Consider the following 14,295-nt stretch of genomic DNA (forward strand, 5'->3'; position numbering starts at 1 on the left):
GATTCACGGCGGATTCTGGGTTACATATTTACGGAAATTGTGACCGTTTTAGATATTTCGTCATGCGCATAACTACGTGATTGTTATCATTTTAAAATACGTTGCCACTTCTTTGAAAAAGTAGATGAATGTTTGTTTTGTATAACATTTATTTTTCAATAAAACTTCTATTTCCAGTGGTTTTCGGGAAAATCAATGTTTTCCTTATTTTTGAAATAGTTGATCACGAACATATTTGCATTCTGTGTAGAAAAACCTGTTCCGCATTATACAAGGAGATTTTAAATTTGTGATATTTTGCGCCCCCTATATTGTCGACTGTCATTTAAACGCTCTTCAAATATATTATTGACTAGGATTACTCGTTTTCTTTAGTTCTTGTCCAAATATCCCGAAATAAACTTACAAGTTACAATTAAAATTGGAAATCGACGCGGTTCGGCGCGACGGACGCCGACAAAGCTCAAGGTTAAGCCGGCTACGCTAACCGGCGGTAATTTATAAGCGGTTATTACCGAACTATAACCGCCTTACTTTCTCTCTGCGTGAATTCCACGCGTTTGAAATCGTTAGCGGTCGTTCTGTTTCGCGTTTTACATTAATTCGCTTATCTCGAATTGTTTACTTTTTTAAGTATACGCGTTCGCTATCAATTAACAGCCTTTAATGGATGCGTTTTTTTTGTGTCGTGCGGCCTTGAAAAGTCGATTGTTTTGATTAAATGTCATAGTTGGCGGACAGTTGCGGTGTATGGGCTTTTGTACAATTAAGAGAGAAAAACGCACCCATAGGCAACCGTTTTCACCGAGATATACATAAAATATGCAAAGAATCCGATCTAAAATAAACATTTATTTCGATTTTATTTAAAACCGTACAGCAGTTCCAATCCGAGCATGTTTCTAATATGCAAGGCTATTTATGCATAAAGCGCGTGGACCTCCTATTACCTTTAAGACAATAACAAAGTTTTAATTATAAACTCTAGCTTGAAACACCTTTTTTTAAGTTTGCACGATTGTTTGAACCAGTGCGTAAGAAGACATCGACAGTACATCAGGCGCCTAACCCCAATTTGTTTCTGTTGTCGTTAAGCTGGAAGCTGCATTGTCGTTGGCCAATTGCACCTTTGGCAAGCAAACAGGCATGAAAACCAACATGGCCAACGACCAAAAACTTTGAAAAGTTTACCAAACGTGTTGCTACTTTTTCTGCGACCATTAATTTTTGGCTATATTTTTGAAAAACCGCACGAATACATTCACTGACATGACCGTCAGAATTGACAAACGTAAAAATCCAAGCCGTGGGAAATATCTCCGAAAACATCCGATTGATTCCAATCCCGTGCGGTAAAATCGCAGAAATGTCCGAATTCGATTGCAGTTATAGGAAACGAAACTGACGTGGTAAAAGAAGAAAAAGAAAATTCGTGCCTTGTATAAAATAATTGGAATTTTAGAACGGAGATTCTCATTCTCATCCTTATAGATTAAAGGCATATTTGTTATTATTGAAAGAATAGAAATTATAGTGTCACTAAAAATGCATTACATATTTCCTGGAGTGAAATTCCTGCAGACGTCGATATAATTAAAACATTCCTACTTTCATTGCATTCAAATCGAGGGTCTACGCTAACTCATTATTAATCGTGTTGTAATTGGCTACCCGTCTGCCATAATTAGTTGTTCGATGCAATTTCTGAGACAATAAATGACATATTTCTTTATTTCCCTTCAATCTGTCGTTAATAGATTTCCCTATTCACGCATTGTTTTAGTTTAGGTTAGTTTCTACGTACCCATTTTTCCCTGGCTGATGTCGAATTGGGACAAGCCATCTTCGATGAACCCCGGCTTTGGGCACAAATCCTGCAATAAACGCAATACATGTTATTCAGTTTGTTAAAAGCGCAAAAAAAATCAGAACGGAAGGTGCTGGGTTTAATTGTCGAATTTAATAGTAGTAATATGTATCTAGTTATAAATTACTAGTTTATCTAGTTTGAAGATAGCAGATATTAGATTTTTTTTTTCAAAGAAACGTCCACAGGCTACTGTTATACTTTTTACAAAACTTCTGGATTCCTCCTGCATCGGTTTTTGCTTAGTCGAAATTGCTGACGTTTCGCCAATCATCCTGTTGGCTTCTTCAGAGCTTCAGAGACAGTTTCAGTCAAGCTCTGAAGAAGCCAACAGTATGATTGGCGAAACGTCAGCCATTTCGACTAAGCAAAAACCGGCGCAGGAGGAATCCAGAAGCTTTGTAAAAAGCATTACAGTAGCCTGTGGACGTTTCTTTGAAAAATTAGATGGTTATTGTCCTTGAAAGTTAAAGAAGGCTGTCATCAATACAAATTTGACATAAACTAAGTCAGTCTTTTAGATATTAACAGTAGAATTTCTACGTCTTAAGCACAGTTTATGTCAGCTATTTACTACGTGAACTTAGTACTGAAGTACGAATTTTAATTTATGTCATTTTTTTAGAGGTTTGTAAACAATAAAATTTAAATTACAAATTACAAATACTTAATACCAAAAATAGTCCATCTCTTAAATTAAAAAAAGAAACAATTTGTCATGTGAAGTACATTCATTCATTAAATTAGTGTGCAGATACTTAATATATTCAAAAGACGCGTACGGAATGGTAAGTTACTACCTTATTTTGGGAATTAAATATAGAAAATGAAATGAATGGGTTGATATTTATCTGATGATAATATGATATTTATATGACCAGTAAGACGGGTTTCTGAAATAGTTTGAATCTCGAATTATTTTACGCCATATTTCTTCTGCGACCAAAAGAACATCTCCGTCCACGATACAAACTCATTCCCAGAATCAGCGCGACCGTCGACCTAAATATTAGGAGCGCCATCTAGCGTGTAACACTCGCGGCAATCCTCGAAACGGGATTTCTAGCAGCAAATTTACAGTAAGAGATGCACGGAACCCGTTTTTCGCGGGCAGTCGAGCACGTTACACATTTTCCATCTTAGGTCGGCTTGGCCGGTCGCTGCTACAGCAGAGTTATCCACCACAGACCACGGAAAGGCCCATAGTTTCCCGCAGACGTCGAGTTCATTCCGCTTAAATTCCAAACTGGATCACTGATGCGAAACGAAGTCGGTTTCGTTTATTTTGTAAAACGACCTGAGAAACCGCATTCCCTCGGTATACAAGGTGCACCGATCTAAAATATAACTAACGACCAGACCGTTGGAAAATCTATGAACATTGGTGCCTCGGAGGCCTGTTGCGAAACGCATTTACTGTTTAATACATATATACAGGATGTTCCATGAATTGCTGAAAACTCCTATGGGACGTGGCGTAAAGAGAAGTGAAAAGAACCTTCTTTTGGCGTTTTGTAAAGCAGAAAATAAATCTGCAAACAATAAAATTGGATGAGGATGTTGATATCCATTCATCTGAAATATTGCAGATGCTCAAATGATCAAAACATAGATCCAGGATGATTTATCCAGATCTACTGTGTCAATATAACCTATAACCTCCACCGAGCCTGGGATAGACTAATGGCTTGCCAATGTCAACGATATTTGTGAAATGTTATAAAATTAATTTCTATACTATTTTCCTAGTGAGACTCTATTGTTAGATTTCAACAAAAAAATGAATTTGAACCAATTTACGAGTTTATTTTATTTTATTTCACTTACAGCCGTAGGACTTCCTATGTCAATCTCTGACGATTCCAATGTAGTAATACCGGGAAAATCAAAACAAGACATTAAGATAAAGGTAGAATCAGCCATAAAAATAATGCCAAATTGGTATCTTGCCAGCGGTGTCACATTAAATACCAATAAATCCGTGGTAATGGGATTTGCCGCCATTAAATTAAAAACTCATAAAAAAGTCCTGAAAAATTGTTTGTGCAACAAAATTTCTCGGATTATTTATTGATCAAAAACTCACATGGGCAGGAAAATGAAGCTCACACTGTTTTCTGTTAAGAAATATAAGAGACCCAGTCTTTATAGATATTTTGAAATGAATATATAATTATATAATAATACAATATCCTACCTCTTATGGCCGGCATAAGTAGCTCAGACAGAGAAATTTTTTTAAAATACAATATATTGAATTTTCCTGGTTTCTATATCTAAACATATGCACCACCAAGATTACACGTTGGACATCAAGATCCAAACTATATGGGTATAAAATGCTTAAATGAATTATTTGAAATAAATTGCTGTACAGCAAGCAAATTTAAATGATGGAAGAATTTCTTAAGGATGAAAATATGAAATAATGTTTAATTAGATTTTAGGATCTTCAATATATGCATTTCTTAGTTTGTGTTTTTTATTGTTTATTTATTTATTTATTGTTGTTATTATTTTATATTCGGATATCTATCCTTGTGTAATATTTTTCGTGTTCAATTTTAGATACAAAATTTGCTTGCGTATTGTGTATTTTGTATACATTGTCGTTCAGAGGAATTAATATTACCTTACGTAATCTATATTACTAAAAAACTAATTAAGTCATAACACTTTTCAATTTTTTGAATCTTAAACCTCTAAAAGCTATAGAGTTAAAACACATATAATAATTTTTACACCATGGAAGCAAAATTTTGAAAAAATGAGACACCAGATAGTGTACACTGTTCGGGTAAACTTGAAAAATATCTAGAATGTTAATTCTTCGGCGAGTAAGAGTGACACCCAGAAGTAGAAGTAGTGGTGCAAATAAAATAATTTTTACAACTGATACTTCACTATATGTAATATAACAAGTGTAAAATTAATAAAATCTTAACACTCTTGAAATTATATTGAATAACTTTTCTTTTGAAAACTTCTTGTATTCTCCGCATAGGCAGTAGCTATATGTCTAGAGTGAGAACCTATCACGTCTAATGCATTGTTCCAAATCAACTAAGTGGAAGTTAATGTTCTGCGCCCACTTTGACAGCAAATAAAGCCCACCAAGCATTGCAAAAGAACTTTGTGGCCCACTCGCTGACACCGGGTGTTTAAAATGACATTCTAGCCGTTCGCATCCACAAGCATGATTTCATTTGTCATGTTGGTTTCATTTATACAAATTGTTTACGTTATTTACTCATATAATTTTCATTGAAATGATTTACATATTATTTTTTAACTATAAAACAATATTTTCTTTTATTAATAATAAAAAATAAAATTGATAATAATCTTACTTCTCAAAATCCCCTAAAAAAAGTACATAGAAATGGATACACTTCAAATTCAAATTGGGACTTTTCACAAAAGACTTGAAATTACAAACGTATTGACCTAAATATGTATACATTTTAATTGAAAAATGAAAATAAAAAGCACGATGTGCTTATTATTCACAATAATCAATATTATTGACTTTTGAAAATAATTTTTGCATTTTAAGAATAAATTTATCTATTGTTTGCAAACTAGTAGGTAAAATATTACCAACATACATTATTTGTAGTTTTTATTCCTTTTACTGATATTACAGATTATGAAAAGATATCTAAAGTCGGTTTTCACTAGCGTGTTAGACTCTCATTTGACTATCTCTTGTTGCAATAAAAGTGATATCGTTCCGTTTAATTTTTTTTGAGAAAATAAATTTTATTTATGACAATGTCTCAAAATTCATTTTAAATCAATCTGCTCATAACAACGTTGACGGCCCAAAAAAAATCTTTCCAACAACTCCAAATTTGGTAAAACGCGATCAGCCGTTCTGAAGTTATTAACCTTTAACCACGAGTAAAAACCATTTAAGGAAAAGGAATCGAATTTATTCCAGCTTTAATTATCTGGAATGTAAGATAATTTCTCAAAAAACGAAATTCAAAAAGAATGAACTTAAAACTATTTTCCAGCATTTTCTGTTGGCCGCTTTAATCATAAGTTTTTTCAGGCCAAGTCTATACGGCAATTGCTTTTCTAGATAGGCCCGAGTGCCCTTCTTATTAGGCCACCCGCTACATCACATATGTCACACAAGAATCTACAAATTTGAAAAATGTTTATTACTTAACAATATCCTGAACCACAACCACACACTTTAAAGCAGGATAAACGATTAAAATAATATAATTTCACAAAGTACCGTCCAGCAAACGATTTACCATCGAAAACCACAGACACGTAAAGCAATTGAAAAATAACATAAAAAAATCTCTTATAATAATAATAATAATAATAGAGTTTCTTAAAATACAACAAAAAGAATATAACACAATAGAGTTGGTGGCGAGATCTAGCAACGCTACGCCACCTAACCACCTACAATTTAGTAGAACATTCAGAATTTAACAAGTAAAAAACTCACAAATATAAATATTAGCCCTTAAGTCCACCTATATTCATTTTATTTTTCTGCAATTACTATCAATGTGTACGAGAAAGAAAACAATCCGCCTTTACCACCCCTTTATCACAAAATTTAAGAGGAGCATATACCGTATCTCGAAACCAACGGAGGTTACAAAAAAAAAATACAAAAGTTGTTTCTATTAGAATGACCTTTTTTTTTCCTAATCGTCACTTTTTAATATACGGGGTGGTAAAACCAAGTGACATTTTTTTAAATAGAGCACCCTACATTTGATTGCATTTTAGGATAGTCCTTTCAAAGACAAATTCAACGATATACATGAGTTTGGGCTTGTTTCGAATTTATTAGCGCTCATCTTTAGAATTAGGGTTATGTTTAAACCATAATTGTTGGGTTGCTTATTAAGTTATTAAACTTTTTTCCATCTAGGTATTATTTTTACGAAAATAATGCTTTTCTTTAGGCAATGATCAAATTTAAAATATTTTCTTTCTTTCCTCAATTTCTTTTTTTTCTTAAATGAGACACCCTGTATATTATCGGATTTTCGAATAGCCACTTAAATAGCAATTTCAATTATATAACACAGTACGGTCTCTCACTTACCGTTTTGGCTTAATTGGTACTTATTTTCCGATAATACATAAATTCTTTTACATTAATAATTTAAGAATCTTGCGAATAAGGTCCTTAAATGGAAAACAACTTTTAAAAAATATTTGTATTGTTAATAATACAGACCGCATGTCTTTAAAAAATATATAGTATAGTATATTGTAAGACACAAACACAAAATTGATGCTATGAATTTTGACCTTTTGATCATAGTAGCTTTGACAACAATAGTAGTTCTCTGTTGGTATTATGATATTTTAAACGTATTTTTTTGGACTTCCACTATTTTCTATTTATTTTATTAAGTTGCATTTTTGTTGAGAATATTTTGTATAATGCATAACAGAGGAGGAAAATATTGACCAATAACAAAAGGCCGGCTCTTGCTCTAAGACAATATAGAACCAAAATTCCCCATAAGCGATTGCAAGAAAAAAAAATTGCTAAAATATACAAGCAGTTTCCAACAAAGGGCAATTAGTGAAAAAAAGTAGGAGGCGAAAGGATTTCGATGAAAATATTCTTATTCTATGTTCTTCTGCATTTTGAAAATACGCCAGAGACCTCCACCCGCCTTGCCGTTTCAGACGTAGACTTAAGACGGACCACACTTCAAACATGTCGAAAAATTAACAGTTATAAGCGATTTAAATTCACACCAGTACAAAATATAATTTGGACCGATGAATGGATATTTACAACGTCTGCACATTATTGGAGTTCAGAAAATAAAAAATGTGTGTATGCGACTTAAAAAAGCAGAGGCGAACCGTGAAAGTATGGTACGCAATCTGGAGATGTAGAATTTTAGGACCCATATTTTACCAAAAAAATTAACATCCGTACGATGTTTAAACACAAAACGGAACCATCTCCTGGCCAGCGAGCAGTCCAGATTTGACCCCGATGGACTTTTTGTGGGGCACATTGAAAAATATGGTGTACAAAGATAAACCGTCAACAGTTTTGAAAGTGCATCAATGAGATCCCAAGGAAATACACTATGTTTGTAATCATTTCTTGTAGACATTTAAACATAGAAATAAATAATTTACGAAAGTTGGCAACATTGTGCAAAGCTTAATATTGTTTTTAATATGACTTCTCCACAATGCTCTAAAACGGTTGTGAACCAATTTCATATCTTAATAATTTAAATCTTATACCCAGTTTTTATGTATTATTGGAAAATAAGTACCAATTAAACCAAAACGGCAAGTCAGAGACCCGTATTATGTTATATATTTGAAATTGCTACTAAAGTGGCTATTCGAAAATCCAATAATGTACAGGGTGTTTCATTTAAGAAAATTGAGAAAAGCATTTTTTTCGTAAAAATAATAGATAGAAAGAAGTTTAAAAATTAATACGCAACCCAATGATGGTTTAAGTATAATCCGAATTCTGAAGATGATCGCTAATAAATTCGAAACGGTGCATCGCAGACCCATACTCATATATATCGTTGAATTTGTCTTTGAAGGGGCTATCCAAAAATGTAATAAAATGTAGGGTGTTTTATTTTAAATAATGAAACTTTAGGATTAGGATTAGGAAAATAAAAAATATGTCATTATAACAGAAACAACTTTTGTGTATACATTTTTTTTGTAACCCTCGTAGGTTTCAAGATAACGTATAGCCCCTCTTAAACGGACCACCCTGTACACTATTAGGTGCCGTTTATTACAATCAATGCCTACCTAGTCATGGATAACATCATTCGAAAGACCCTCGTAGATTTTCACCGCATACGCTAGCGTAAATCATATACGGGTAAAAATTTTTCCCCTCGACCGGCCGTGAAATAAATAATGGCCGCTCTTTTTATCGTACTCGATTAAAGATTAATTACACAGCCAACTGAGGATAAAAGCGGTTGCAATCCGCACTAATAAAAATATATAATAACGCTCGCAACAAAATGATTCCGTTCCCCGGTATGCAGCCGAGTGATTATACACGACGCGGAACATACAGGGCGTTCGTCGAGCGCTTGTCCGTTTGAGGAAAAATCCTCTCTAGAAAATGTATTTTTTTAGGTCGTTTTGAATGTCGCTAGGGGACCTAACTGTATAAGATAATTATTTTATCTAGGAAAATAGGTTGAGATAATACTGCAAATAAATTAATAATTAAATTTGGATTTTATTTTTTTGTTTCATAAGCTATAGCTATTTTTTTATTGGTTTTAGGCATTTTCAATAAAAAGAATTAATTGAAATGAACAAGGACTTTATTATTAAACCACAAATTTTTAGTAGCCTTTTTTTTTTCGTTTTTCTATTTGAATAGACAACCAACATCACCGATAGTCTAGCAAGCAATGCGAACAACAATGCAAGCATCTGCTAAGACAGGGGTATGTTATACTACTACTACTACTTTTTTTTTAATTTTTAAAATTGTTTAATTAGGAAACTTTCTGATAAAGCCACCGATTCTATGTGGTAATCGTACTTGCCCATGGTCGTAGAAAAATGTCTGCGTTCAGCCCTTTCAATTCATGTTGGTCTCTCATACAAAATGCCGAAGATATAAAGCATTTTTTTTCCTCGTCAATAGTTGTCCACGTGAATTAAAGACAACTGAAATAATTTAACTAACCAAACTACTCAATATCTTTATTTCTATATTAATATTTTAGGATACTTAAGAAACATCGTATACATATTTTGAGACGTATTCTAGTAATATAAGCTGTTAAAATTAAATTTTCCTTTGGCAATGTTATCATATTATGCTTTTCATAATTTTGAACTGGTCAAATTATTTTCGACCCTTAGGTGATGTCTTTATATTTGACATTGACCGCTGTATACACAGCCAAAATGAATAGCACATGACTTATAACTCTGCCATTTTTTGAAAAAGGCTTAATACACATTTTTTGAAAAACACGGCCAACTACTAACTAAGTTGTATTTACTGGTGAGAAATGGGAGAATTATTGAAAGACAGCTGAGTACGCCATTGCCTTTAAATAAATGAAAAAATGAATAAAAATTCATCGGCCGTTTTCAAAATGACCGAAAAGTGAACATCTCCGTACGATAGTTTAGAAATAGATTTTTTCCGCACCCGGGGGATTGTCTCGGTTAGTTTCGTAATTTTGGCCGTCCGGTATATAACGTCGATCGGTCGGGATTGCGACATCCTGTACTTCGATCCAATTTTCAATATAAATCAAAGTCGGCGGCGAGTCGCCGGTCGCAAACGCCACCCGACAGCCATTATATCTGATATAATAAGTCTCAGTACAGATAATTAGGCCTATTATAAATTATAATCCCGTCGGTTCGGTAAAAATCCCATCGATCAAGCTCGGGCAAATAGCACACGCATATTATACGTCGTTAAAGGCTTTCTGGTACGCGAGAGTCTCTTTTTTTTCGCTCGGAACGCGCGACGAGAAATAGATCGCGCTCGACCACCAGGCTATACGACGTATAGTGCTTTCACAGATATATGGTTATCAGTAAACAGGGACGTTACGGTAAATTAATTTTTTGGAAAAAATAAGTACGTAAACATGCGTCCTTTCAATTGGGTTTTTTATTTTTTAAAATTAAGACTTAATTTCTTACAGAAAGTTGGCCTTTAGTTTGCCTTTAACTGCGACTGCAGTAGGGTTCGTCATCTAATCGACCGTCGCTGTCTCTCGGCAAGTTGTGTCAAGTAGGTGTGAAATGTGCCAAATTTGGGCAAAAATCGAAAGTTGGAGCAGTCAAATTTAACATTCGTTTAAATAATAATAAAATAATACTTTTTGACCTTGAAAAAAACAAAAATTTTCATACGTATACAAAAATATATTCAGCCATAAGTTCTATATAGTGCTTTCACAAAAGTAAGTAACAATGCGCCCTATAAATTTAATTTTAATTTCTCATTGAAAGTGATCAATGCCGAACAAATTGCATAAACTGTTAATAATGTATTACTTGATAGAGGACCTAACGCTAGACTATGTGGTATCTACACTACGAAGTCTGAAGGAAATACTTGTCAGTGACGAAACCCAAATAATCTGTGGAATTGCTAGCCTCTGGGAGGTTTTATCCACAATGGCCTTCAAATATCAAAATAGAGAAGAGACTTATACAATGCAAACCATTACGAAAATAGCGGCATGACTAGCTAACAGGGATAAGAAAATACCGTTCTAAGAATTATTTATGAGACATGCTTTGTAATTACTCATGAAATGTTTTATAATACTTAGCAATATTACAATAATATTGCTAAACCCATATTTTTTTTACTTCGCTCATTTAGAGAATATTTATTGCGAAGCTCTTCTATACACGATGGGACCAGCACGGGTGTAGAAGTTCGCACTCTCTTACCTTGGGCCTCTTCCAAGTGAACTGAAACGGCGGCGTCTGGTGGTAGAAGACGGAAGCTTGAGTCGCGGGAAAGTCGGGGTCTTCCCAAAGCTCGCCCCGTTTCAGGCACGCCCTCCTTATCCGCTCGTACTCGCTCATCCCCTGAGTAAAAGAAATAAAAATGATCAACCACAACCTTCATATCTTGAGTATGGCCCGATAAAGGGCCGAAACGTCGGCATAAAAGCTAAAAATTCAGTGTTGTTATTGAGCCGATCCATCAAACCTTTACATCTTTTTGAAAAACCAATTGTGTTCAAAAACATCACGCTTATCGATATTCTTTAAAAAATAAACCACTTTTAAAAAAAGTATAAGCGCGCCTTATTTGCCCTACGGACCAAATAATAATAAATAATAATGATTAAAACACCAAAAGTAGTCTTTTTTCCTTTTTCCCCTAAGTCATTTTCCGTTCGTTACGACTACAACTCCTTTTTCAATTCCTCGCGCTCTCTCAACATATGTTTGATAGTTTCCTTCCATTATCAGCATAATATGAAATTTCCCTAGGCTTCTTCTAACCAATGCTTATTCTCTCTCTCCTCGTTTCCAAAACTAAACCTCGCAATCAACTTCCTGTCCTTCATACTTTCGCTACTACAGTACTGGAGGCACTTTGCGTATCTTAAGTAATTTTGCTACGTTTTCATGAGTGCTCATTATTCCTATCTTCATGAACTCTTTCATATCTTTTTTTTTTTCATTATATTCTTTGCTACCTTGCCGTTGTTTCTTACTCTTTATCTCATCAATCAACCGAATGTAAATAAGCAAAACGCAAAAGTTAGAAAACTTGTATTATAATAATAAACAACGAATAGGTAAGTATAGTGCTTTCACAGTGCTTATTGACCGATTGAATCCAATAAAATTACCCGTGGCGGTTCCATTGTATACACTAGAGCTTGGTAATAAAGATGCTCTAAAAATGTAATGCAGGATCGGCTTGCCTGAAGAACAAACAATACTGGCGCAAAAATTCTATAATTAATTTAATGAAGTGCTCTAATCTCTTTATTAGACGGAGTGTTGTTCTACACCATGAGTTTGCAACCATCAAGGTAAGTAATGATCTATTCTCAGAACAGTATTTTCTTATCGCTTTTCTTATCATTTTTTTAATCGCCTGTGAACTTTCTAAAGGTTTTTCTACAACTTATTTATCCTTCAGACTACGTGTCACTTGATTTTTGTATATGTTATAAGGTTCTAACTTATCACATATGTCAAAACATTTGCTGGAATCCAAATCTTTACGGTTCCTGCGTGTTTTAATGGGATTTGGCACCACTATTTTCACAGAACTCAAGGATATCTTAGCCAAATCAGATAATTCATTTGCATAAGCATTGGCGTGAAGTCCTCTGTTAAGTAAACAATTGTAAACAGTTTTTACAATTTGCCTGGCATCGAGAGATAATTGCTTTTTCTGTAATGAAACACTACGTCTAGCAGGAAGAATGTCTTTCCATGCATGAAACATAACGATGTTTCTAAAATCAACATTTGGCAAAACAACAACGCCCTAATATTATTAACTTAAAAAAAAACATTATAAGCATTTCTAACTTGTCTTTTCAAATAATCATCCATTCATAAGTACCCCCGATATCTGTCAATACACAGTACTTATTGCTCAATACATGTTTGAATTTTTATAGTACATTTTTGGGAAGATTCAAAACATGTTCTTGTTCTTCCAGCATATTTATTCAAGTGTGGCTTGGTTTAGTCCGATGTTATTATTTTTTATATAACGGTCACGTTATATATTTGACATATTTGACCCAGTATACTTGACGCAATGTGGAGAGACAGCGACGGTCGATCAGGAGACGAACCGTTTCGTGCAATTTCGATCGGCTGTTGCTGTCGCAGTTAAAGCCAAGAAGCATTCGCTTTCGACTAAACAAATATTTGCTGAAAGTAGCGGCGCGCGACTCGATTTGGGAACATTACAATTATTATTCTCACGCCGCAAACGCGCACGCAAAACAATGGAAGTCGCAACAGTCTGACGATTTCTTCTCGAGAACGCAAAACATTAGCAACGGAAATCGGTCGGTCGGCCTACCGGATCCTGTTCCGGTTATCGATTCCGGGATCGTTAAGATCGATAGTAGGCATGAAACGAGGCAACTTTTTTTGCCCAAGATGAACATTTAAGGAGAAAAATATAATTTCTTTTGAAAATTGCCGATATCTTCTTTATTTACTAAAAGTTTTTAAATGCAGTGGCCTACTACTACATTTTTTCTATAACTTTTCGTCTTCCCGCAAACGAATAAATTTCTCCTATTTTATATGACAATAGGTATTAAAATATTCCAGCTTCGAGCCATTTTCGATCGTACATAGTTGTCAGGTTTTGTTAACATATAAACTATGAGTTTTACAAATGTTTGAGCCAAAAGCTGCCGACAGCAGTTTTCGTATATCTCCTTTAAAAATTCGAATTTCCCTTTAAAAGTTTATAATTTGGAATACCCGCGTACCTACGCCGCTGGAGTGAAAATAGCGGGACACGTTTTTTTTGTAATGGATTCCGTGCGATCCCCTTGCCCGCGGGTATAGAACCGTCCGCAGTTCCTAGTCCGGGACCAGAACAATAATAATACTAGATTACATACGGTACAAGTGCCAGAGATCCCATCTTGTAATCGAGTGCGAACATCTCGCTATTATATAGGAGAGGTCGACGGCCGCCTTATTTCCAGACATTTTTTCAATTTTTTTATATTCTTATTCGATTGCACGATTAAACTCCCCGACAAATTGGCTAGAATGGAGCCCGATCTCTTTTTTTCAGGAGCGAAAACGTGATCTAATCCGTGTTCTGTGGTCTGCGATAGTGGCAAAGCCGGCTGCGATTAATTCGCAGAGTAAGCGCAGGGTTCGCCGTCTACACGACTACCGCAGTCTCCCCGTTACGCTGTCGAACATTT

General features: G+C 34.5%; 1 protein-coding gene across 1 annotated transcript in view; it reads right to left on the minus strand.

Annotated features, from left to right (window-relative positions):
• LOC132707578 (calpain-C) overlaps positions 1 to 14,295 on the minus strand; it is a 33,475-nt gene that overhangs the window by 18,716 nt on the left and 464 nt on the right. Inside the window, exons 2-3 of the mRNA XM_060679483.1 lie at positions 11,309 to 11,449; positions 1,805 to 1,874 (exon numbers count right to left, since the gene is read on the minus strand). Coding sequence (XP_060535466.1) covers positions 1,805 to 1,874; positions 11,309 to 11,446 — 208 coding nt within the window. The 5' untranslated portion in view covers positions 11,447 to 11,449. The remainder of the gene's footprint in view (positions 1 to 1,804; positions 1,875 to 11,308; positions 11,450 to 14,295) is intronic.

This window comes from Cylas formicarius, unplaced genomic scaffold, assembly GCF_029955315.1.
Source record: "Cylas formicarius isolate icCylForm1 unplaced genomic scaffold, icCylForm1.1 PGA_scaffold_9__14_contigs__length_23061073, whole genome shotgun sequence".
Taxonomy (NCBI): Eukaryota; Metazoa; Arthropoda; class Insecta; order Coleoptera; family Brentidae; genus Cylas; species Cylas formicarius.